The sequence below is a fragment of the Enoplosus armatus genome, chromosome 9, assembly GCF_043641665.1.
Source record: "Enoplosus armatus isolate fEnoArm2 chromosome 9, fEnoArm2.hap1, whole genome shotgun sequence".
Classification (NCBI taxonomy): Eukaryota; Metazoa; Chordata; class Actinopteri; order Centrarchiformes; family Enoplosidae; genus Enoplosus; species Enoplosus armatus.
Genome location: NC_092188.1, coordinates 24,887,172 through 24,913,042, shown reverse-complemented (window position 1 = coordinate 24,913,042; position 25,871 = coordinate 24,887,172). Strand labels below are relative to the sequence as shown.

At 43.1% G+C, this 25,871-nt stretch overlaps 1 protein-coding gene across 2 annotated transcripts in view; it reads right to left on the bottom strand.

Annotated features, from left to right (window-relative positions):
• Window positions 1-25,871, bottom strand: part of grik2 (glutamate receptor, ionotropic, kainate 2) — a 207,132-nt gene that overhangs the window by 4,103 nt on the left and 177,158 nt on the right. The window contains exons 15-16 of one of the 2 annotated variants that reach the window (XM_070911928.1): window positions 16,180-16,430; window positions 15,854-15,881 (exon numbers count right to left, since the gene is read on the bottom strand). In XM_070911928.1, coding sequence (XP_070768029.1) covers window positions 15,854-15,881; window positions 16,180-16,430 — 279 coding nt within the window. The remainder of the gene's footprint in view (window positions 1-15,853; window positions 15,882-16,179; window positions 16,431-25,871) is intronic. The other variant, XM_070911929.1, reaches the window with a different exon arrangement.

The window sequence follows — 25,871 nt, the reverse complement described above, 5'->3', positions numbered from 1 at the left end:
TCGGGGTAAGACACTTGCGTGTGTTCCAGCCCCACTTTGTAACTTAACTTGATCAGACAGCTGGGTTTGCACAGATTTTCATTTAAATATTGCCTAGTGCAGCTCTATCCACACACTGTGATTATCAAACTGTAGCTGAACATCTGGACGCCATGCCAAACAGTTTCACTGTATAGAGCCTGACTGGCTATGAATTACATGAATACTTAATAAATGCAAGGACTCATGCATAATTGAACGCTTAAATGTATCCGCATACTGTGCGACCCATTAAGGGGAAACTGATCCTCAAAAAGGAGGCTAAGTCTAAAAATTCTTTCCACAAAATGTACAGTAGGAGCACGAGAACGAGACGCATCTTCAAATGACGAGGATTTTAAGGCAAGCTGATTGGCCTGAGGTGTCTGGAACTAAAGACCGTGAGCCCCTCCACCAGCTGTTAAACCCATTGTATAATCTCTGCCTACCTGCGATTGGTCGCACATGCTTACGCATCAACATAACCTCCACACAGTCAGTGTTGCGGAGGGCGCCGGGTCGAGCAGTGTTGAGAAATAATGGACAGAGCAAACCATGAACTGCACCGACCGGGCGGGGACCTTTCTTACGTGTCATTCCTCATCCTCATAACTCCTGACATTTTCCTGTCATCTCTCTACTGTCATTTGTCTAATGAAGTCATTCATGGAAAAAGCTCAACACGTGGAAAGCATCGCGTTTTTCCCAGCAGGATATAAACATTTAGGAGACGCTGTTGCCTCTGCTGTTACATTTTTGCAGAATCTACTTGGCGGTGTCTAGCGTGACTAAAAACATCTGGGCTTGTAAATGCTGACTGAAGTGTGGTTTATGTAGGGCTGTGCAAGACAAGGACATCGCTAGACAAGTACACCGCTATCGGATGATCCTGAAAGACCCTGGGTTATGTTCAAGGACGTTTTACAACACCTATGGCGAACATTTTAGATATGTTTAAGGTACGGTTGAGTACGGCCAGAAGATTTGGTCAGGGGAAGGGGAATTTTATGGTTGGTCTTAAGGAAATATCAACTCAGGTGCAAATTGTGGTCTCCAGAGTCGGATGTGCAACATGCCCATCCACCACCCCAACATTGTTCCATAAAGGGCACACTACTTCATGCACTGGCGCGGTATGTTGGCATTAAACATGTGGGCATAATCCAATATGAACATTATACAGGAAATACTTTGTGTCCAGTCAAATTCTTTAAACAGGCTTGCTCTAAATCAGCCAACGCCCTGCTCATATTTTCAGCATCGGGCTGTTCATTCCGTTCGTCGCGGATGTGAATCACAAGCAACGGCTGTCAGTATGTATATATATATATATATACACACACACAGTGTATATACAATCAAGATTCAGTGATTTACTGGCAGAATTTTTTTTTTAAAGAAATTAAAAGTCTCTTGAGGTGGATTTTTTCTTCAGCTCTACCAAAAAAAGATCACCAGGGAGTTAAGGTTATGAGTTAAGCAGATAAATGACAGTAAGAAGGAACAGCGTGCTTTGTGGTTGAGTGATTCACACAAACACCCACTCAGAAAGACAAGACACCAGCTAAATCTCAAGTCACGCAGGCCTGTGCAGAACAAATTCAGTGCACACACACAAACCTGACAGGCATCTCAGGTTTGTGTGTGTAAACACAATCTCAGTGAGCACGCTGGTTTTTATTTATTTATTTTTTTTACGGGGGCCATAGAACATCATCACTTATTGATGCACATTGTATCTTATCAGACTGGAATTCTGTGTTGCTGCATGCCCAATTAAACTGCTGCTCCTTCACATTTTCCTCCTCTTTTCTCGTAAGCCACTGTGGCATCTGCATATCCCGTGTGAAACAGCACCAGCAGCTGGGAATGGGGACAGTCCTGCTCCTGGAGATGCTACGAGGGAAAGCTATTGTGTGTGTGTGCTCTCAGCGAGAGTTATTAGCACTGTGGCCCAGTGTATGGACCCCTTTCCCATCGGTGTGGTTCAATGTGGACCCACGACTCCTTCGAACCTGGCGCCCAACAACACAGCAAGATGATATTTTCAGGAGGTTATGTAGCCGACTAGTCCGAGGTGATTGGCGGTTTTGCCTCCAGCGTTTTGCCTCCGGCTAACACCGTGACGTTATCATGACTTCTGCACTAAAAGGGTCTGCACTTGCCCTTATTATATTTGCATGCAAGTGGGAAGGACCGTGGACGGCGGAAGGACGGGCGACCGTGACTGTGATTGGTATGTGAGGCCTTTGTGAGTGTGTATCATAATCACTCAGAGGCTATACATCAGGCACTTACCCAAAGGCCAGCCCTATCCTTCCTGTTAATCTTCCTCGGTAACCATTGATAATGCCGTTCACGGGCAAAGCAGCGGCCGAAATGCCATCGAAAATTGACACATTTTTTGTAATGTCAAATGGTTTTGATTCAGAGGAGATATTATTGCATTGCAACATTGGACAATATATACGGCACACTGATTCTGAGTGCGATTGCAGCGAGCAAGATTGCCTGCGTCGTTCATTGCATTTCAGGCCACCATGAAACGTTCTCACACTAACTGACTTGCATCGTCGTATTTCCGCAATAATTACTATCATTGTTATACATTCGTTAAATAATAATAGTGATTACAAGTCATCACATTTAGGTCTGACAGTCGTTTGCTGAGGTTCAGATGCTTAATTCGGCTCCTTTAAGTTGACAATTTTGCAATAATGTTCATCATATCAGACCGCCGTCTCTGCTGTTTGTGCAGGCATCCACTGTATAGTGCTAATGCTACTATATGTTACGCCTGCGGCGAACACATAAATCTTTTTTTTTAACATGCATTTCTCACAGTCCCCGCTGATTGTCTAAGCCACTCGGAAAACAGGCCTTTCATAGCTATTGATTTTTTTTTTTTTTTCCTCTTGTAAAATGCAACGGCACGGTAGTGTTTTCACCAGTAACAGCCGCATAGCTCCAGGATTCGGGGGAACACTAGGCCCCACACTGCTCGCACTCAGGGGACACATTGCCACCATGGCTGCCTGCTGGTGGCATGTTGGATTGATGGCGGCTGCTTAGGGTCATTGGATTACAGAGTTTTTATGATGCTCAACAATCAGCCGCAGCTGCACCGCCGCATGGCTCTGCGGGATAGCTCAGAGGAAGGGCCTGCCTGCTTTGAGAATTGAACGGGAAAGGTCATAAATCTGCCGCTTGAGAGCAGACATTGAAAGGAAAGAGGTGCATTTAGTCCACGCGATTATTTACACGGGCCCGATCGTACAAGTGAATAATGGTTAATAAAACTGTATATAACTTCCGGGGCGGTGGGGAGGGGGTGTATTATTGGTTTCATTTCATTCTGTATGGATTTTATAGGCACAGTAATCCAAAAAAAGTAATCAGATGAAGATGATTCATGGCGTAAATGCTCAGCAGGTAAACAGTGATTTGGAATAGACTCACTTTAAAAGGAGCGTCGTCGCTCCATTCTTCAGTTCTCTCGAAAATCCAAACACATAAAGGTCCCTCACCTGCGAGAGCGAGCTAATGGGCTCCGTTTAGCTTGAATGGAGGAGGAACAGATGTGAAGCTGCGATGCAGATGGGATGGGGGCACGGCTGCGCTGTAATCCTCAGTTTACTCTGCGTCTCTGGCCCCCGGTGGGCAGTAAATGATTAGCTGCTTTGAGGGGTTTGCCTAATCTGTGGGCTCTCCTCTGAGCTGTCATCCACATTTGGTGCAGTGCGGCCTGCGTTTCCTCGCGCTGGACGAACTGCGTTGGGATTGCTGGGCTCGTGCTAAGTTCTACGTCCGTTGCTGCATGTCCACCTTCATGCATGTGTGTTTTTTGTTTGCGCGAGTCTGAAGAAGAATTCAACCGTGGGAAGACCACACTAAAGGTCTTCGCCCCCTCCAGGTCCATTATTTAGCCAAAGTCAAAATACAAATATCATATAATCAAACTGTATGTGAGATGAATTCGCATTTATGAATGAAATTCACGCGTTAAGAGGGATGCCGCGTATTCTTGTGATTTCTCTTTTCTCCTCAGTCGTGAGCGCATCATCGCTACCCGGGGGAGTGCATTTTCATTCTGTTAAATAATGCAAAAATTGATTTAGAAAAAAAGAAAAAAAAAGGATATGGAAGGGCAGATTAAAAAAAAAAAAAAAAAATGTGTATGAAAAATGTACATCAGTCTCCTTAACTCCTTAAAGTGGGTGTTTTTCAGTCGTAGGTAAATCTGAAGACCTTAAAAGAGGCCGAGTGATACAAAGGGTGGACTGACATGCTTCTTTTTTAACCCGTTAACCTGGCAGATTGGAGGTACCTTTACTTTATCTAGGTATCGTCATATTTCTCATGCGTTTTGACCAATGGAGCGTCTTGCCGTGATCCACTGCGTTGGCACCCCTACGCTGCACCGCCGGACTGGCTCCATTCAAATAAATGAGGGGGCTGTGTGTTTTTTCACACAGGGCTAGTGTCGGCCTGAATGTGTGTGTGTGTGTCCCATATCAGGGGCTATCTGCTTCATAAGGATGCAGACTATGATGATTCAATTCAGTTCAGTTTGATTCATATAGCGCCAAATGACGACAAAAGTCATCTCATGGCACTTTACGAATAGCTTTATAACGTTATTACAGAGACCCAACAGGTCCCACCATGAGCAAGCACTTTGGTGACAGCGGCAAGGAAAAAAATCTGCTTTGACCGGTGGGTTGATGTGGCCTTTTTTTTTTTTTTATCTTTCCCTAAAACCTCCTGCAATTTAGCTAGTTACTGAGGAACATGGCAATTATTCTATCACCCACCTACACCTTGAATCCTGCCCAAATAGTGGCTTAAGGGCTTGTGTCCACATAACGTTTTTTATTTTTCAGTTGTTCCCAGTGGGAAGAGAGTGACCTGCCAACGCTTTTCTGCCAGAGGAAAAAACGTTACGTGGACACAAGCCCTAAGACAGCTTTGGAGTAGTCGGAGAGCTGATTTTAGCTTTTAACCGCTGTTTCCAGTCATGCTTTGTGCAGATGTTGTAGACGGCCAGTATTTAAAAAAAAATTGTTGTCATTGAACGTAGCTCAGGGTTTCGCAGAATCGTCCAATATTGGGTGGAGGGATATGGAGGAGCCTTTGGAACGGGACAGCCCCAATGGTCTTTTATGACGTATGTCAGATGGGCGCTGATGTGGGACACGGCCGCAGATTCAAGGTTATTCGGCTCCACCCATAGAGATTTAGGGAAAACAGCTAAACCCGTTTCTGCCTCAAAAGCAGCTCTTCCTCTGAAGAATCTTCGTAAAGTTCACTCCAACCTGCCACGTAACTGAGACCAACCACCTGAATCATCAGACTTTTCCTTTGAGCACAGACGTCTCTACGTGTGCATGTGTGTGTGTGTGTGTGTGTGTGTGTGTGTGTGTGTACGCATCCATATGCATGCAGGTGTGTGTGTGTGTGTGTGCGTGTGTGTGTGCTGGGTTGATGAGATGGGTTCCTCACACACAGCTGGTGGTCCCTGCACCCCGAGAGCCAGGTTAGTCTGCAGCAGCCTCAGCAGCAGGCAGGAAGAGAGGAAAAAGCAGCAGGAGGAGGAGGAGCGGGAGGAGGAGGAGCGGGAGGAGGAAGCGGAGGAGGAGCTGAGGGAGGGAGGGAGGGAGGGACAGGAGAGGAAAGAAAGGAGCAGGAGGAGGAGGAGGAGAGGGAGGAAGGGGGACAACCATGGTAATCATGGAAATCTGACAGACTAGCATGGAGATGACAAAGAAATGCTCCATTGAAAGTTCATGAGGCGTGTGATTTAGTGGAAAATTATGGAGTCTAAAATCCCTTTTCTGAAAGATTTAACTTAGGTTAAATTAGCAGGAATAATTTTCTGAAGCATATTTTAACACACACACACTGACATGCTCTGGTGGTGGTGGTGGTGGTGGGGGGGGGGCATATCTAACACATTGTGTCCTTTGCCTTGACTGCTTTTATACTGAAGCAGAGACTATTATTCCCATCTATCCGAAACTCACAGTCAAAACTTTAAAAGGCGCGTGAAAAGACACATGAAAGACAAAGTTTGACATTTTGAAAAAAAAAAAAAAAAAAAAAAACCCTCGTTGTTTGCCATCTGACCCAGTCAGCTGAGAAGATTGATACAGATTCCATACATAGAGGTCTAGGTCTAGGTAAAGTCCAATGCGGTTGTATCTTGTTTGGTTCGAACCTTCAAAAAAAAAATAGCAAATGAGCGAGCATTTACAGTTTCGGGTGACGAGCTTGCCGGCTAACAAGATACGATAAATAAATAAGTAAATAAATAAAAGCCCCATTTGGACAGGATCAACCAGTGGCTTTGGTGGAGGACGGCCAAAATGGCAGCTGTTATAATTGTTCTTGTGTCACCATATTTAGTCAGTTTAACACTTTATTTCGCGTCTCCGTTGGCCATGGTGTCTCTAAACTTTGGTCTTGGTTGTCTTTATCAGGTAAATACATCCAGCCTACGGGTCCTGCGGTAAATATACTGTACGGTGATGACAACAGGTGTACAGTTGCACGGAAGTTTGAAGTTTGTTCCCAAGAACGCCAGTTCAAAGTTAGCGTACATTATGTTGAGAATTATTGGAGTGATGTCCAGTTAACCCTTGACACCCAAGTATGAGGTTTGCAGAATATCCTCCTGTAATTTAGCTAGTCGCTGAGGAACATGGCAAATATTTTATTACCCACCTATACCTGGAATCCTGCCCAAATAGTGCTTAAGACAGCTTTGGTTCCAGTCCTTGTACTGAGCTGGGCTAAACAGTTCCCAGAGCTACCTCTGTCGTGTGGGCGCACAGAAATATACCAGATCTATCTTTTCATCTGCCTGCGGATCTGAAAGGCAAACAAGAACATTTCCCAAATGTTCGGAGAGCTCCTTTTAAAATGCACCATGCATCAGTGATAATGGGATGCACTGGAGTAATGTAAACGGTAATGCTCTTGAGACAAAGAAAACGAAGAAAATATATCATAGTCTGGGTGGATGAATAAAAATGACAAGCCTACAGAGGTCTACAGTTTGTCAAGTTATCAAATGTTTATTAATTCTTTTATTCATATTTTAACAAGTGTGTATTTTCTTCCGACAGTGCTCTCATCTTGTGGTATTACAACCTGTTTAGAAAATGCAGTAATCTCAAAAAAAAAAAAAAAAAAACACATACTCATGGCGGTGACATGTCTGTTTAACCTTTAAAAATACAGTTCCTCTATTCTATTTTGAGGGTGTATGGCTCGTCCCATTATATAAATGACTGACTGCTATTTTTGCTCCTTTCTAATGTTACAGGACAGAAGTAATTATAAAATGCAAATTGCAGGGTGTGCACGGTCAAGCATGTAAAAACACAACAAAGAGATGCTTAGCACCACATTTTTCAACTTGACACTTTCAGCATCATGGCGAGAAAACAAACCCCATATCGTGAAAAGTAGGTGGTATTCAATTATATTATATACTATAGCCTGGAGCAATGAAACAAAATATATGGTAGATTTTCACAATGAAACAAAATAGATGGTTCATTTTCACAGATTGGCATGATACTAATTAGCACTGGACTGTGAGATGCCAATCAATATTTGGACTACATAAACCAAGCTGTGTTCAGGGTTAGACCCACATGTTGATTTTCAAGTACTGGCCTTTTTAAATATCTTATTTCAGCCGGTCATAATAGTCATAATCCGACAGTATTATTGAGGTTCCTTCCTGGTCTGTAGAAGAAGAAAAAAACAAAAAACAGTCTAACAGGTCGGAAGGCAGGTTTTCTCTTTCTTTGCACATTATATTTTTATGATATATAACTGTTTTATTATACATTTCAAAATGTATTAATCATTTGAGGTCAATAATACGTTCCAGTTTCCCCGTCCGTTAAATAGGTGTGTATCTTTAAGAAACACTTTGCCAATTTTCAACCTTGATTCTGTGACTTAGTAATAGGGGTTGCGTGTCCTTAATGTACACAATACTTGCCTATGCATTTATCATTGTACCCAGATGTTGTAGCCTCAGTTTCTTACAATATTCATAACCGCTAACACCACTAACACAACCACTGCCAACACGAACAAGAAGGCTGTTTTGCAAAAAACAAGTGTTTGCAAAACTGTGTTTTTATATGGCAACAATATTCTGCACTAATTGGAATCAGCCCAGTATCCTTAAGAACGATTAATGTCCAGTGCCAACATTAAATGCTAATACGGGAGGCAGCGTGCCCTCCATGGAGCGAAACAGAAAGAAACCCTGTAGATGCGGTCGGGGTGGTGGAGACCAGAATTCATGTCCTGTCACAATCCAACAGTCTGCTACTTAAAAACCGTAATCATGACCCCTCCCTAACCCTCGAGAAAGTGTTTCGATTGCCTAACCTTAACTGCATCTCGGTTGGTTTGCCATAACCACTATATTTCTCTGCGTTACATTAACCATACCATAACCATGTGCAGATATTGAAGAGTGAAGAGTATTGAGTTTTAATGATTTTAAAACTTTGTCGTCAATTGAAAGGGGGGGGGGGGTTTGCAGATTTGGTCAATATCACCCTTCTGTCTAGTTATATTGTTGTACGAAAGGATTGAAGTGGTCCTTAAATTCACCAATCAAAATAATTTTTTTTACTGCCCAATCTATAATGGCCACCTCCATTATACATGCGTCTCCACCGTAGAGAGACAGCCCAATAAGTCTGTCTTACGAGCTGGACTTGTCTCGAGGGTTCAACACTGAGAAAACAGAAGGTGTAGTGCATCGTGGTGCATGTAGGCACTGTGGGCGGAAAACTGTGCAGGCGCGGTTATGGACCACATCAAAGTGAACGCGACTGCGGACTACACGGACCACCAGCAGAGTGTGGAGATCCACTTAATCGGAAATTAAACTTCCTTCAAGTGGCTGATAATCCACCTCAAAGGATCTAATTCGTCTGGGTTTCACTGGAGGGCTACGTGGTGGTCTAAATACTGTTTCAGGAGCATTTTCAGCACAACAGAGAGGTTACTGGATATCAGCACATACTAGCTATAGACAGCTTCAAAATATTAGCAGAGCCCTATTTTAATCTAGTCCAGTGATCCTATATATGTTGTCTAAATCATGAATCACTGTGTGTAAATCCCGAGCAAACGAGTGACGAGTGTGTGTGAATTATTGCAGAGTGCTTAAAATAATTGTGCATGAAACAAAAGTCTAAGCAATTCATTGTCAATACAAGGTTTAGAGTGGGGTGGGAATGTGGTAATTTGAATGGATAAACCTTGAATATGTAAAAAGAAAAAACGATCTGTGAAACTCTGTTCTTTGCCTGCGAGGTGCCTGTTGGGTCTATTCATCGTGTCTGTCTTTATTTAGCTTTTTCCTGAATAGATGAATAACTTTAGGGGTTTAGGGATTAATGTTGTGGAGGGGCAGTGTTGTTGTTGCTGTTGTTGTTGTTGTTGCTGTGGAGCTCGCACTCACAATGTGTATGCGTTATCTCGATGCATGTGCTCCACTATAGCTTGGTGTACCCACTCATTGCATTGTTGGATGTGTAAACCTTCCATCAAGACACAAACGGACTGTGAATGTATTATTTGAATTCCGAGCACGATAGATGGAACTTTCTGATGAACAGCTCACGGAATTCAGATAAATTGGATTCGATTACTTGTTGGATAACTCAAATTCATAGCTGAAGGTCGAAGGTGTTATTATTCATCTATATATTTATCACACCGTCCCAGTAAGCATTTTGATTTGGAACACTAATGCTAACACAATTGGCTGCACCAACCTGAAGAAATACCATTAGAAGTACACATAATGAAAGTTGATGTCAGTTGTCACCCATATTTGCTACCTGTATCTAAGATCCTACGGTCATATATGTATATCTATATATATATATATATATAGATATACATACATAGTCATATATATGTACCCCTGGAGCACCACATAATGTTCACCTGCATTACTAGGGGTATATTACCTTTGGCGATAAGGCAGAGGAGCACCATGTACCACTGGCAGCCTTATGATTATATTACGTGGATCCGGTATACACATAATGTACCCCAGACAATGAGGCTGCCAAGGGTACATAATGTATTCCTGGTAGCCTTATTTCCAAGGTATACTATGCAAGATCCTATACGCGCATAATGACCTGCAGGCTGCCGGCGGTACATGATGTACCCCTCTGGTATTGGGGGTATATTCATTCTGACCAGAAGGCAGAGCAGCACTTGCACTTGATGTATATTATGTGGATCCTGCAAACATGTCATGTACCCCTGGAGGGCCATATAATGTACCCCGGCAGCCTTATTGCCCAGGGTACATTACCCCTGGCAGTAAGCCAGAGCATCAACTAATTTGCCCCTGGCAGCCTTGTTACATGGGATATATTAGGCCTGTGAGGGGTACATAATAGTAAGACAGAGCACCGACTACATGATGAAGAATCGCTTGTCTGCGGGCAGTTTTGTAAAACAGTCTGGTTGCATTACATCTTTCATTCGGAGTTGTGTTTGTTGACGCCATGCCTCGGATTGTGTTGCTGCATTTCCCCTATCTTCCATTTAGCCTCTCCTGTAAAGTCACTCTGAATCTATTTGTGCCGTCGGTTACGCAACATCTTTGTACCATTAATGTGTATACCCTTTGTTGTTACTTCTACTAGGAACCAAATTCGAATCTCACCACTGACTCCAAGAAAAGGTTTAAGGTTCGAGGTTCATTTATTAGTCATTCCACAACACAGGGCTGCACAATGAAACGAAAGTTGTAGCCCCCTTCATGCTACAGTAGAACATACATACAGTATCCAAAATCAGAATAGAGTATTGTTATAAAAATAAAAGTAAAAACAATACATACAGTTACTTGTATACATTTATTGTACAAAGGTAGTGGTATGGTAATATGCATAACAGAAAGTTCCTTGCGTTCTATCATCGGGGGTGGGGGGGGGGGGGGTTATACAAATATTTATGGTGGAGTGCAGAGGAGGTGGAGTTGAGGAGTCTCACAGCCTGAGGAGAGAAGATGCTCTGTAGTCCGGTGGTACGGCAGCGGATACTTCAGTATCGCTTGCCAGACGGCAGGAGGGTGAACAGGCTGTTTTAATCATCCACTGCAGAGCCCTCCGGCCCTGGGCCTTGCACATCCCATGCCATGCCCATCTTTCCAGTCAGGATGCTTTCAGGAATACGGTCGATCCGGAGTTTTCTTTACCAGGGTGGAGATGTGTGATGTCCATGACAGGTTCTTTGTGATGCTGATCCCCAGGAACCGAAAGCTGTTCACTTGCTCCACCTCAGCTCCACCGATGTAGACAGACGTGTCTGCCTCCTTTTTTCCGAAAAATCAACGATCAGCTCCTTGGTTTTGCTGACATTGAGCAGTAGGTTGTTCTCTGTGCACCACCCTGCAAGATGATGGCGGTGTTGTCCACAAACAGAGTGTGGGGTTTCCGGGGTTTAGCACTGGAGTGGAGGAGGCGTGACCGATCCATCAGGAGTTTGCTTGTGAGGAAGTCCAATATCCAGTTGCAGTTCCAGTGTAGTATTTAAGCCCGGTTTGTCAGTTTCATGGGGGAGATTGTGTTGAATGCTGAGCTGAAATCAGCAAACAGCATTCTGATGTAGGTGTTGTAGTTTTCAAGGCATGTGAGGACTGAGTGGAGGGCAGTAGAGATGCCATCATCTGGCATCTGTTGGCTCTGTATGCAAACTGGTGAGGATCAAGGCAAGCTGGTCTTGTTTTTGATGTGCTGAAGAACCAGTTTCTCAAAGCACTGCAGACCTTTTTGATACAAGGACGATGGTGGTTGTCTTGCGGGGGGGGGGGGGGGTAATAATGACATCAACTAGCTAATTTGCACATGCTCTTAGTAGCCAGGGATGTTGTGGATACACATCTGGTATGGATACTGACAGTGGCCGGTCTTCTGGAAGCCGAGTAGACTTGACAGCAGACTCTTTGCTGAGGAGATCAACGCGAGTATAAAATGTGTTAAAAAGCTTATCTGACAACACGGCCTCACACAAGATGGCGGTCGTTCTGCTTTTGTTCCTGCCTGTGATGGTCTGGATCTTTCAGTCTTGCTCTGGTGGTGCTGCTAGCTTCCTTGTCACCTGACCGAAAGGCCGCTTTTTTGGCTCCGGATAGGGCCCTCACCTCTCCATTCGTCCAGGGGAATGACTTTATTGTCTTTGTGACCACATCATCAACACATTCGCTAATGAATGATGTCGCCGATGATGTATATTCCTCAAGCTTGATGCGGTTCTCCTGAGTGGCGGCATCTCTGAACATGTGCCCGGCTGTGCACTTAAAATAGTCCTGTAGAGCTGCTGCAGTTTCATCTGCATCATCTAAGTGTTTGATGGTTTGACTCTTGTAATTAGCTGGGAGCAAGTTGGCAGGAGGAGCACGGAAATATGGTCTAATTGAGCAAAACGGGGGCAGGGGAGGGCTTCGTAGCTGCCAGAAATACGATCCAAGGTATTGCTTCCCCTGGTGGGGGTGTGGACATGCTGGTGAAATTTAGTTACAGTTCTGAGGTCTGTTTGATTAAAATCACCATCTACAATAAAAAAAATACCATCAGGTTGTTTTGTCTTGTGACTGCTGATGACCTCATACAGTTTCTGTAGTGCATTTTTGGAATTTGCGTCTGGGGGATTGTAAACAGCAGCAACAGCCTTTGGTCCGGCTGATCTGGCTGGACGATTGGAGGATGTTACGGGCAGTAATCGTCTCAAGGTCCGTTGCACTTGATCCAATCCCTGCGCTCCCCTTTTTTTTCTCGGCGTTGATGAGTTCTGTCATCGGTAATACGTCCGTCCTTAGCTACTATTCTTGTTTTCATTTGTCATTTCTTCACCTTTATTCCTGAAACACTTATTAACTAAGTTTGAGGGAGCTACATGTCGCCCCATCTGCATGCGCCAATTTCACAACAAGGGCATTTCTTTTATGATCAGGTCAAAGCAGATGACCGCCCCACCTAGAGTCCGGTTCTGCCCGAGGTTTCTGCCTCTTAAAAGGAGGTTTTTCCTTGCCGCTGTCGCCAAGTTGGGTCTCCGTAATAACATTATAAAGAGTCGGTCTAGACCTGCTCTATTTGTAAAGTGCCATGAGATGACTTTTGTTGTGATTTGGCGCCATATAAATAAAATTGAATTGAACTGAATTGATTGAAATGTCGATTTTTACTGTGTTTAAAATCTAAAGCTTTTCCCCCCCAACAATAACACCAACCCTTAGCAACGATTTTACTTGTTGAACCTTAAACATACACCGTTCACTCATTTTGTAATGGCACAGAATAGTGCGCAGGCAACCCCTACATTTCATCACAGAACCAAAAATCTAATTGTGTTATTTCCCTAATCCCTTAACCATTTTTTCAAAAAGAGAATATTTCAAACTCAAACGTGTGTTGTAATGGCATGTCAAATCTGTGCTATGGTACATAATAAATGAATTGTGGTGGCGGAATATAATCATGAATCATAAATTCTGTCCACAACGAATATAAAGTATAAATTACACAACAATCCATAATTTAAATCTGTGTTTCAGACGTGGTGCTCAATAATCTTTTTCGCTTTTCATTACTAATACATGCTTCTTACTTCCGTGATAAGATATCAGCTCTTTCCGGGGGCTGATATTGGTCAGCTACTCATTACTGTCTCATTAATGTGTCTGGTTTTTCACTCGCTTTCATGCATTTGGGGTAAAATAATAATAATAATAATAAATCAAAATAATAAATGTCTCTCCCAGGAGAGGTTTGCTCGTTCATGGTCACTTGTTGTATAGTCTGTGGTTATAATAAAATGCTGTCCAGGATGGAATATGGCCAAGTCATGGACACATTTTTAGCAGGCAAACATTACTGTGATGAAGTAACATTAGTAACCCTGGTTGCCATGGCCTTTACAGTGTGATGTATTATTATTATTATTATTATTATTATTCCACTGCTCCGCTTTCAACCCATGTATTCACAGCCTTGTGGTGTGCATGTGCTATATATATCTGTATATTTTTGCATTTAAACACGCGTGTGTGTGTGTGTGTGTGTGTGTGTGTGTCAACATATTTGAGCGCATTCACTTAACAGAATGGCACAACAGTCACAATGTCTGACTCATCAATACAGGGCCACCGGGCCTAGCCGAAGCACTTGCGCAATCAATACACGTTGACGGAAGTGCTGTTGCTGAACTTGTCCAGGATAAATAGCGCGCGGCTCCAGAAATTGGAATTAATGTTTCTTTCCTCCCACGAGAGCCCAATACTTCTTCTTTAAAGGATTTACGTTGTCTCGAGGGATATATCGTGTCTCTGCCCTCAAAGAGTTGAGAGCGTATTTTCAACTAGATACGTCAACCTAATCAGTGCGCAATTCTGACAGTTCGAGACAATGTTGTGTTAAATAAAATATTATACATATTATAACAGCTTTCAATAATGTTTTGAATTCATTTCAAAATAAGAAATAGTTCCAGATTTCACAAAAATGATCTAAGATAATTAAAGTAAAATTCAAATTAGTGTCATGTAGTTTTTTTTTTTTCATTTAAAGATTTTGTTAGAAAAGCAATATGTTATATGTTTGTTTTTTTCAGATTTTTACTAACCTTCCACCATGATAAATGCATATTTATATTTTTGGCATGACGCCGCTCTGTTCATATTAGTTAGTCACAGCTGCGATCTAAATGGAGAGTTCATGTAGTCGTCTCCTACAAATGAGTAAGGAAGCAGCTAGCCGTTGACCAACATGCTGCGGCGTCAAATGCTCGGTTGCTTTAGCGTCTATCACGCCGCCGCTTCCCGCTGCGTCCGAAGGAGTCCGCTGCCGCTCATTTGTCTGCCGATGCAAACACATTGAGTCACACAAGACGCCCGAGCAAATAGCTTTCACTGCACAATGCGCCACTTGGGACTCTGAAATAATACAGACACATTTATAATGTATAGTATACATACTTTGTTACATTTCACAGGTCATAGTTTTGTATTATAATGCTTTTTTTTTTTTTTTTACACACAGTTTTACCCAGCTGCATCTAGTAGACCTGGGTTAAAATTAGTAAAGCAGTTTTCGATATGTTTGGCAGCTGAATAAGTCTGCATTAATACAGCAATATAAGCTTCTATGATTGCTTTGTATAGTGCCCTATAACAAATTCGTCAATGGCTCCAGGTTTGATTGGGTCGATACCAAATAGTGATAACCCCGGTACATATATTGTATTAATGTTTTATGTCATTACACCCCCTAAGTCGCCCTAAGTATTTCTCGGATGGTGCAGGCCGTTACATTAGCAACTATTTAGTGTCAGAATGTTCGCTGGGAGGCTCCAGTGTTACCGCACTGATCTAGAATGGCTACGTGCGCGGGCTTAACGCCACAGATATCAGCAGTGAGAATAGTTGCAGTATAGGCAGGATGGCAGCTGGCTGAGCGGAAATGGACAGCAGGAGTGGGGAAGGTGCGTGTTAGTGGATGTGGGTCATGCAGCAGAACAGACTTTTGTGATACATGTGCCTGTGTATTACTGCCAGCAGTCCACACTTTTTTTTTTTCTTTTTTTTTTATTAAACCGGTCTTAATTTTCCCATTTCCCTCAGGAGTGTCAGGAAACAAAACAGTTCAGTAGTTTTGGGAAGTTTTAGATCATGTTAGATTACAATAGAAAAAAAGTTTCTTGAGTTTCTCTTGAGGTCATTTGAGATGGTGGTTAAAGTCTAGCTTGGATCCATGGTGACAGCAGAATTCCTCACGTTTCTTATCTCGTTGTCGCCATTGGGCCTAAGTGAATAAATGCAAAGAAACCAACCCTTATCTTCCTGCATATGATATAGAACCGTCATTATAGTGTAGAGTTTTTCCGCAAATGGGCAAAAAGATGTCTTTAAAAGATAAATTAGAAATGATGAAAAGAAATAAATATATTTAGCATATATTTTGTTTCATTTTGTTAGCATTTATAGATGTACTTTGCCATGAAACTGCCTTTCACGGCATACGATTGCTACGGTAAGAAATTCTGCTATCATTGCTCTAAATAACAAAGCAGAAGGTGAGTGTCACAGGTTTTTTTTCTTACCTTTTCCAGTTGTGCATTCTGTTTGGACTTGTAGAGGAACTCTCCCACAGCCACGAACACAGAGAGGACGAGGCCGGCAGCCAGGACAATGAAGATCCCTCCGATGTTCTGCACCCCGAGGGCGCTGGCCTCCTTACTCTCCTCCTCCGGACAGCCGTTTCCTCGCCACCATTTCTCCTTCATCATGTGCAGCTTCCCTTCCTCCTGCAGCTGCAGGATGGCAATAGTGATCTTATCTCGGTACGGGGAGCCTGAAGGACCAAGAGACGGTGTGAGGTCAGCGTGAGCAACCAACGGGACTTAATCACCGCCTTTATCTCATCAAAGAGTGGAGGACAAAGACTGACACTTTTATTGAATATTAGATGATTAGATTAGATTCGATTATTTAACAGATGGTCAGTCAAAGTTTGAATATTGTTTTATTTACTTAAAGGTTCTATATATGAGATTTTGAACATCATTAACATAGTTATTTGCTATGTAAAGATAATAGTGGAGCAATGGCGTCCTGAGCAGAGAATTACGTCACACTCCCTTCCCTGTGTGTGTGTGTGTGTTGCCATTCGAGCTTCTCTGTTCTTAACAAGCCGGTCCGGCCTCACATGCATGTTAGTGCATGTTAGTGCACGTGAGTCCCACAGCATTGTAAAAGTGATATGGCAGAGTGCCATTCCAGCTGAAGGCATTCCCGTTCAAAATGAATGAAAATAAATCCCAATAAATTTAATTCCAAAAGTTTAAGAAATAAACTCCCACTGGTGTAAACGGCTGCGGACCAGATCAGAATCTGATGTGACTTCTGGGTGTTTATTCCCCCAGAAGCTCCAGCTCTGGCCCCCGGCTCTTTGCTCCTGTGATAAAAAATCTTTTTGCTCAAGCTCAATATTTACTTTTACTACTTATTCATACACTATTTACAGACGGTATTTTGTTTCGGCCGAGTTTGAATGAAGTGTGTTTTACGATGATCTGCGAGGTAAAATTCAAGTTTTCGTCAATGGAGTCTGGTGGCTTTGAGGAGAGCGATATTTGTTTCGGTCTGAGAGATGCTGGTGCTCTAGTGCGACATCTAGTGGTTCTGAATGTCGTATATAGTTACTTTAAACCTCCGATTTCCAAACTGCCCACCCAACCAGGTGTAAAAGGTATAATGACGGCAAAAAGTCAAAACTGTTGACTGACCGGACAAAAAGAATTGAGCGACCGAGATTGGTGTTCTTGCTGATATCTTGCAGTCAATGTTGTACAGAGTTGGGTTGTGGGGAAAGACAATATATAATATAATATTGTATGTAATCAGACACAGAAATGAAATACCTGCACTCATTCCATGTTAACTTTGAAGTACTAGTATTTAAAATACAGGTACTAGATATATTTTAAGCAGAATAGCACAAACCAAATTTTTTTAAATGAACTACTTGTGAGCTATTTTCTCCCAGCCTGCCCTCACTCCCTCCTGTGTGCGCCATGCAGTGATAGAGTGCAGCAGGAGGGTTATGATGAGATGGATGATGGATAACTTAGGGTGATGAACTACTTGTTGAGTATACTGTAAATCCGGGAATGGAATGTATATTGTAAGTTTGTATCTGAACCTGTGTGAACCACAGACTGTATACAAAGATGGACGACATGACAGCTCCCCAAGCGTGCACCCAAAATGTCTCCATCGCCCCCCCCTGGTGGCTGGCTGCAGTATAGGTCATAAGCCCCGCCCCCTCCATGTTAGCGGATGGGACATGGGCCAAACTAAAAAAATCGCTTCAAAGGTTCACTTCCGATACATTTGAACGGCCGTATCTTTACTTTGCACAGTGGGAGGAAGCGGAGACGCGTCGGCCATCTTTACATACAGTCCATGGTGTGGACTGACTGCACTGTGTTTAGTCCTTATCCTGAGACATCCTCATTGCGGCTTACGCCTGTAAAGCAGGTGTACACTGATTCAGCACGTTTAGTATCTTAATGCAAATCATCTTGACTGACCCGACCCCATATGAGACGAACGGTTGGGATTGGCCCAACCTGAATCAGGCCCGATGGAAATCTCTCTGAAGATACATCTGCCAGATTCCGTAGTTCCCAGGTTACGTACGTGCCAGCTGTGTTTTTTTTGCCTACTTTGTTGTGTATTCAAAACCCCGTTACATTATGGTTAGCATTCAGCACATTCCAGCTTACATTTCGGTATATTTCACATGTTTACCATTGTAAAATATTAATGCTAATGTCTGGCATTACCATTTCACTGTCCCCACGGGTCCAAAAACACTAAACTAATAAACCTAAAATACATCTATAGGGCTCATGTTTCCTCTCATTCTCCTTGCATGGCTGTCTAATTAAAACCGGTTGCCATGGTTAATCTGTGGAAATGTTTTCCACAGTTCACTGTTACGTCGGCTTAATAAGTTAACGTCCCCAAAGCGGGTACAGAGTACTGTTTTGCCAGCAGCAGCCCCTGCAACCCCCCCCCCCCCTCCCTCTCCTCCCTTTCCCCCACTCAGGTAAAGCACTCCTCCAGCACCTTTCCCCTGCTCCGCTGATCAAAAGCAGTCACACAACAAGATCTCTGATCAAACCTGAAGGATGAAGTCTTCTAAAAGGAAAAAAAAAACAAAAAAAAAAACAACCCCAGAATCCTCCCACTCCCACTCTCACTCTTCAAACCTCCCTGCGGTGCAGCCCATACACCACAATCAGGATGTTAATGCAGCTTGAATTATTTAGAAAAGAAAACCTAATAACACCTATTATCACTTCGAATGAACTCTCCCAGGGGGACAAATATGTTTAGATTAGAAAACACTGTCAAATTGGCTGGCCCTGGTGGAAGAGCGGAGTTAGTATGCAGGGCCGGGGGTTTAGCAGCAGTGTGATGTAGTGGACCCAGAAGACCTGAGCAGTGACAATGATCAGCTGCGCTCCCTCACTGGAGTGGAGCTTTGAGCTGCAGCCCTCAGCCACTCTTTAACATCTCTTCTGTCCTTCATCTCTCCCCAAACCCCATTCTGGTATCTGACTCTTTATTTCAGAGCAAGCCAGCCAGCATGTTTCAAAAAAAAGCACAAAAAAAACACAAAAAAAACAAAAACAAAGCATCTATCACCATGGTGATGGCGAATGTGAGTCGTGCTCCGGTTCTAGTTCATCCATTGCCATCTTCAGCTCCGAAGTGGAACAACAGCAGCAGCAACAGCAGCAGCAACAGCAGCAGCAGCAGCAGCAGCGTGTGTCGGATAAATCACTCGCTACGACAAAAGAAAACAGGCAGCCTTGAAAGTGGGCCAGCTCTGCCTGATCCAAAACGAATGGAAAGGCCTCAGCTGTGATATCACGGGCTGGATAAACATGAGCGCTGTGTCATACAGTCAGGACCTGCGCTGCACTGGTGCCACTGTTTTTTTTTTTGACCAGTGTCGTAACCCACATTCCACCATTTTCATACAGAGAACCTCAGGTGTGATGCCTCAAGGCAAAACACCTTTACACTTATACAGTTACAAATAACTGCTCAAAACTGATGTCTAGTCACAAGGCCCGGGTCATATGATAAGTCCAAACCACTCAGTCTGTCTGAGTTATTGGAGCGCTCTGCTCAGGATTACTCTTCAGGTGTTTGGAGGTTGTTCAGTTTGTCTCAAATGGCTTGTTTCAGACAGGGGGGGGGGGGGGGGCTGAGGGGCTACAGAAAGGGCCAGGAGAAGATACATAAGGACTTTTTTCAACCGTGAATCATGCAAAGCTGCTCTAGTGGAGTCCCAGAATAAAAACATAAGAGCTGAAATGAGCATACGGGACCTTTTTTTTTTTTAATAAAAATTGTATGTAAATTGTTAGTGTTCAGAATCTGATTTCACTAATTACATCCTTGTAGTCCTGATGGAAATGTATTTCATTTCAATGTTCACGCTGTTTAGTCAGCATCAGATGTGACAACATAAGGGAAAAAAATAAACGGCATTAGAACACTTCGCTAATGTGTGAATGTAAATATGATGCGGCTCGCGCTTCTGTGCTAATAAACAAGGTGAAGCGACATCAATCAAATCTCACTGGGACCGCGGATATTTCCGCGAGGTCGGCTGATAGACGGAGAGGCGCAAAACAGGAGTATGTTAATTTGAGAGCCGGAGACAGGCCGTTGCATGTGCGCCCATGAAAAGAGGCGCTTAATCCAATCCAATCCAGGGACGAGTGGAGAGCGGCGCGAGAGGCCACGCCGGATCCAGAAAAAGACACATGAATGTAATCTGCCAGATCAAAGGAGAGACAAAGCACAGAGATCCCTAATGCATTGCCTCTCAATGAAGAAAAAAGACTGCAGAAATTAAAATGCGCTGCTATGCCTGACACTCCGAACATGTGTATTTTTAGCCCACCAAGAGCAATCCGGCTCTCTTCCTAATACGTCGAGAGATTTATTTTTGCACGTTGAGACTAGGAACAAACACGGAGAGTGTTTAAAATGATTACGTTCTTGGGACTGGGAAGCACTATAGGTTCTGTGCTGCGAGCGCATTAGGCAGCCGCACTTGATTTGGGTTTCTTATTGGCATAAATTCACATTTTCTTTAAAAGATAAACCTCAATAGGTGCAATTCGATATCTGTCCAAATGAGTTGCCGTCCATTTATTACTCAGGACTGACAGCCTCATGGTGTGGTCACTGTAATTCTCAAAATGGGGAAAAATCAAAGTGTGTCAATAAGAATCTGCATTAACCCATCAGGAAAAAAAACAGGAGAGATCATTCTGAATTCATACATTTGCACACATACAAATCTGTATCTGAACATGCACGTCCACCCATTTACATGGACCCTGCGCTGAGTCATTTTTTTCTCATGCTTTTCTTAGCCATGTCGTATGTTGCCCAATCATCTTGTTGCTGTCATCATTTAAAATGTTCTCTCTCTCTCTCTCTCTGGGTGGCCACCGACCCGCCTCGACCCCGAGTTTTCACAAGAACCAGCTGAGTGAGTCCGGCTTTGGAATCCGGGGGGAGATATTCCTATGGCTCACGGTGTGCCTACATTACCCATAAAAAAATAAATAAAAAATAGCGATTTCATGATGCTGTCTAAAAGGTCTTCACATGTCTTTTCAGCTTTTTCCTATTTTGTGCGCCATATATCAAATAAAGTATTCATAATTAATAACTCCATGAGCCTTTCTTTCTATTTGTCTCTCCTCTTTCTGCCGTGAGTCATCGGACCTCTTGTCCCCACACTGATTCGGTGGTACATGTCTTTAAATGCGGGACCTTCCAGGAATTGATGTCCCAAGCTGCATTGTCATTCAGGGTGAGCTCTCCGTTCTAATATCCTTTCTTCCTTTCTTTATCACACCGAACACCCCAGAGTGTGCTCGGGAGGTGGTGAAAGTGGTGGGGAGTTGAGGGTGGGGTAAGTCGCCCCAGGTCACGGTGGTGGAGATCTTCTATCTCGCCGAAATGCATTCAGGACCCTTCCTGTTCATGAGGCGAAGCTGAACAGCCCCGGCGGGCAGCAGCAGCAGCAGAGACGAGTGGAAGGACAAGCAGCCTGCTGACAAGTAACACATACACTCCCCCCCCCCACCCCACCCCTTACCCTGTTTGATTAATGCAGCCTAATGAAGCTAAATGAAGATTGATAGTCATCAGGGAGAGAGACAAAGACAAAAAAGGAAGGATGAGGAATAATATAGAGCCTCCTGAGACTACACTCAGGGCAGAGGAGGAGACGGCGCCTCTGCAAGCTGCCTGTACAAAATGGGCAAATAAAACCGTGATAGTCATACAGGCAGTGACTGCATTTAATGACCTATTGGAAATACACGCACACAGACACACACTGTGAAAAACCACAAACACAGCAAATGATCACAAGAAAACTACTAAAGGGACTGTCCTTGTGACTTGGTAGGTAAGAACACATTTTAAACACAGTGTCCCGGCTTTGTAGCCAGTCTCTAAAGAGAGAAAAAGAAGACAACTAATCTTAAGTTCACACCCTGAGACTGTATAGGAAAGAGATTTCCCCCTGCCTGGTTCCCAGCAGACAGCCACGGTACGGTTGCTAGGGCAGATGTCAGAGATGGAAATTGCCATGATGATCAACATGGGGTATCAGACAATATGGATAGAAAGCCTGTTTCCCGCACAACATGATGCAAAAACTTAAATCCCATAAGTGAATACACACATACATAGATACACATCTCAAGTTTGCTATATTATTATTATAGACACGTCTTCCTCCGTCCATAAAACACTGACAACAAATGTCATGGCAATCTGGCCAATATGCTTGTTCAGAGATCAAAGCGGTGGATGGACAGACAAATTAACCATCACCACAATTCTTGTTCTTTTGCATTTTGTTGCAGACAGAAAATAAGACACTTTAATGGTACGTCGTGTCACTACTACGCAGATGATACTCAACTTTACGTCTCATTTAGTCCTCAAGACGTAGCTAAATTGCCACAGCATTGTTAAAGCTCAAATTCCCAAAGACGCCTAATATATTCGGTTGAATTTTGGTAAAAGTCATACAAAATGATATAGAATACCAACTGGCATCGAGAATATTTCCAATTGACGGAATGCTGCAGCCATAGCAAACATGGGGTCATGGGTTTGAATATTTGCACTTAGTGTAATATAATTAGCAGAGCACTGAGGTTGCACTTTCATTGGCTGACTGGTGTCAGCTGTTTCATGGTCACTGACTCATTCACAGCTGTGCGGCGAGTAATGTCAAGAACATTATAACCTGACACCGTCTCTCCGATGATTACACTCATGCCAGCGCCGTTTGCTGCTCCTCCACCACCCCGACCTCTTCAGTATTTTTGGTAGTGTTGATCTAAGATTGACATTCATGTGTGGGTTTATTAAAGGGGATTAGCTCTCCAGCAGAATCCCCGTCACCTTTTCCACCAAATCTAGCTGTATAACCACTCTCTATAAACGGTCAGTTCTTTGACGCAAGTGTCTCTGAATGAAAGAGCTTTGGTAAAGAGTTGAAAACAACCTGATCTCAAATATAATAGACAGTGTGACATAAGATGATTTTTTAACAAAGCTTATGGCAACTTAAATGGAAATTAAAGGAAAAAAAGTAAATGCTTTTCAGGGGTTAATTACCAAATGAATAAGCCAGCATTAGAACTCTACTTAGAGAAGATTAGGGATGCTACAGTAGTGCTGTAGTAGTGGTTGTATGACATTTGGTATTATACTTAAGGAAATCATAGAACTTGTGCAAAAGTTACACTTTTGTGATCAAAACGTACATTGACCTTGTATTTTGATTGTCTTTTGACTTTTAACATTTTTTACAGATTCTTGTTTGTAGGGTTAGGGTTATCATCTGAAGAACAATAAATCACTTGCTCATGTTTTCTCTAGGCAGGAAGTTGAACTACACTTGGCTTTTGTTTCTCGCTATAATATTGGGTGGCACACAATGCTTTCTTACTGTGTGAGCAAAGCCTAGGTACTTCCTGGACCATTGGACAGTACTACCCTCGGAGCAGAGGCATTTCTGGGGCCAGGAAGTATGGTTGAGGAACTCAATTTAGACCCTGGTTTCTACCAGTTGAAATGCAGATAAATTAGCTTTTATTCAAAGTGAGGCACTGGCCCAATCATTGGGAGCAGTTGGGGTTCAGTGTCTTGCTCAACGTGTGAACAGTACGAACCCTACAATTAATGGACAATCCTCTCAACCTGCTGAGGCACAGCCGCAGGTTTGGTCAAGTTTCCATGTTCCTAAAATGGGTTCCTGGAAAAGTTTCTGTGGTTGGGCTAACATGCTCATATTGCAAATTATAATATAATAATTGAATAACTCAAGGTTCACCTTTGCTTTACAACAGCCCTTCATATGTTTTAAATGTTGTCCTGAGAATCAACAGAATTTGCCAGCAAAGGTTTCATACAGTAAACCCTCCATTAGAATGAGCTATGACTAACAGCTGGGATGTGAACTTAGTCTGTCCATTACAGAGCTGAGGGAGCTGCCAAGGGGCTTAGTGCTGAGTGCTGTGTCTATCAGGGCCCAAGCACTAATGCAGGCCGACACCTACTCTCTGTTCAAGTCAATGTGATATATGCTAAATGGCCTGGCTACACGGGAATATAGGCTGCATATGGCAAAGGATACTAAAAGGGTAGGATTAGCAATTTAAATACCTTGTTCTGACTGCATGTGAATGGGCCACCGGGGAGTAATGATGCTAACACCCCCCTTTTCTTCGGTACGGACAATCTGTGTGGTGCACAAGCTGCCACAGGCGAGCGTTCCCTTCATTCCCTCCACCCTCTCAAGCGTCCTTTGTCACTTTCAGTGACGCACGCACGTGCACACTCGTGCAATATGAATAAATGCATACACTGTATGTATACAGTCAGTCAAAAATATGCAATGTAAGTTTTGTGCCATAGTCAAGTATGCAGTCTCCTAGGCAGGTGTGAGGACACACAGAAGCAAATGCAAATGCACACACACCTACACACACACACACACACACACACATATACTGTAGCAAACCTTTAAAGAGTGCACATCAGTCAGGAAATGCAATCACCCAAAGCAAATATAGCCTACCTCCACTGTTTTCACACACAACAAAACAGTCACTCAAATTACCTTCTGTGGCTGACCAGCAGAGCATACACAAACAGCAGCAGACGACCTTGGCAACACTCACAGTCCCAGAGGACATTTCCCTGATTCGCCAGGAGGATACAGTTACTGGATACCATCTATCCTCCACAGAGGAGAAATTTTTGAAGACGGATACTTTGGACTTTTGGACCAATTGTAGATCATTTCTATATAAATGTGTGGGTATTTCATAACTTGTTTGCTAAATTCTAGTAGAGTTTTCTAAAAGGCACCAGAGACGTCAGACTGAATTTGGGGACATGCACAATGTTCCCATTTGACGGAATGGTGCAGCCATAACAATATGGAGTCTTGGGTGTCAATATTTCACTCAGTGTAAACACAATGTAGCTTTAATGAAGAGCTGATAGACAATATCTGATACTGTCAGACAGCGGGGGAACGCCACTTAAAGAGAAATAAAATGGTAAAACTGGATATTAAGAGTAAAGTGACATATAGACAATCATGGATCCCCCGAAATTATTCAGTGAATCCTTGACCCCAGGATGATCCACCACACCTACACACCACACCACTTAGTCTGCTGATTCTTTATTTTATTAGTCGACAAAACCAACAACGCACCGAGTATTGTGTGTGTATCACAGCCTGATATATCTTCTTCCTCTGTGTCATAGAGCTCCATTGTTGTCCAAAAACTATTAACGACACATCAGTGAGACACGCCATTACACTGGGTGACATGTTCCTTCATTACCAAACACACACACACTGTAGTTTATTTTTACTCAATACCACATACAGCGTCCTGCTGCTGGGAATACTCACTAGAGCACCAAATTCGCATTAATCCACTACGAAAAATAGTCCCCAATAAATGCACTATTTCCTCCTGGCTGAGCAACATATGTAGCTGAAAAATGACAGTGGTCAGTGTTGTTTTTTTTTTTTTAAATGTAACTATGTATTTGTGAGTCCTTTTTAAAGATGTATGTCGTCAGTAGGAACGGCTTGGCTAGCGGCTTGAGAGCCACAGACAGGGTAAGGAAGTCAGAAAGTACT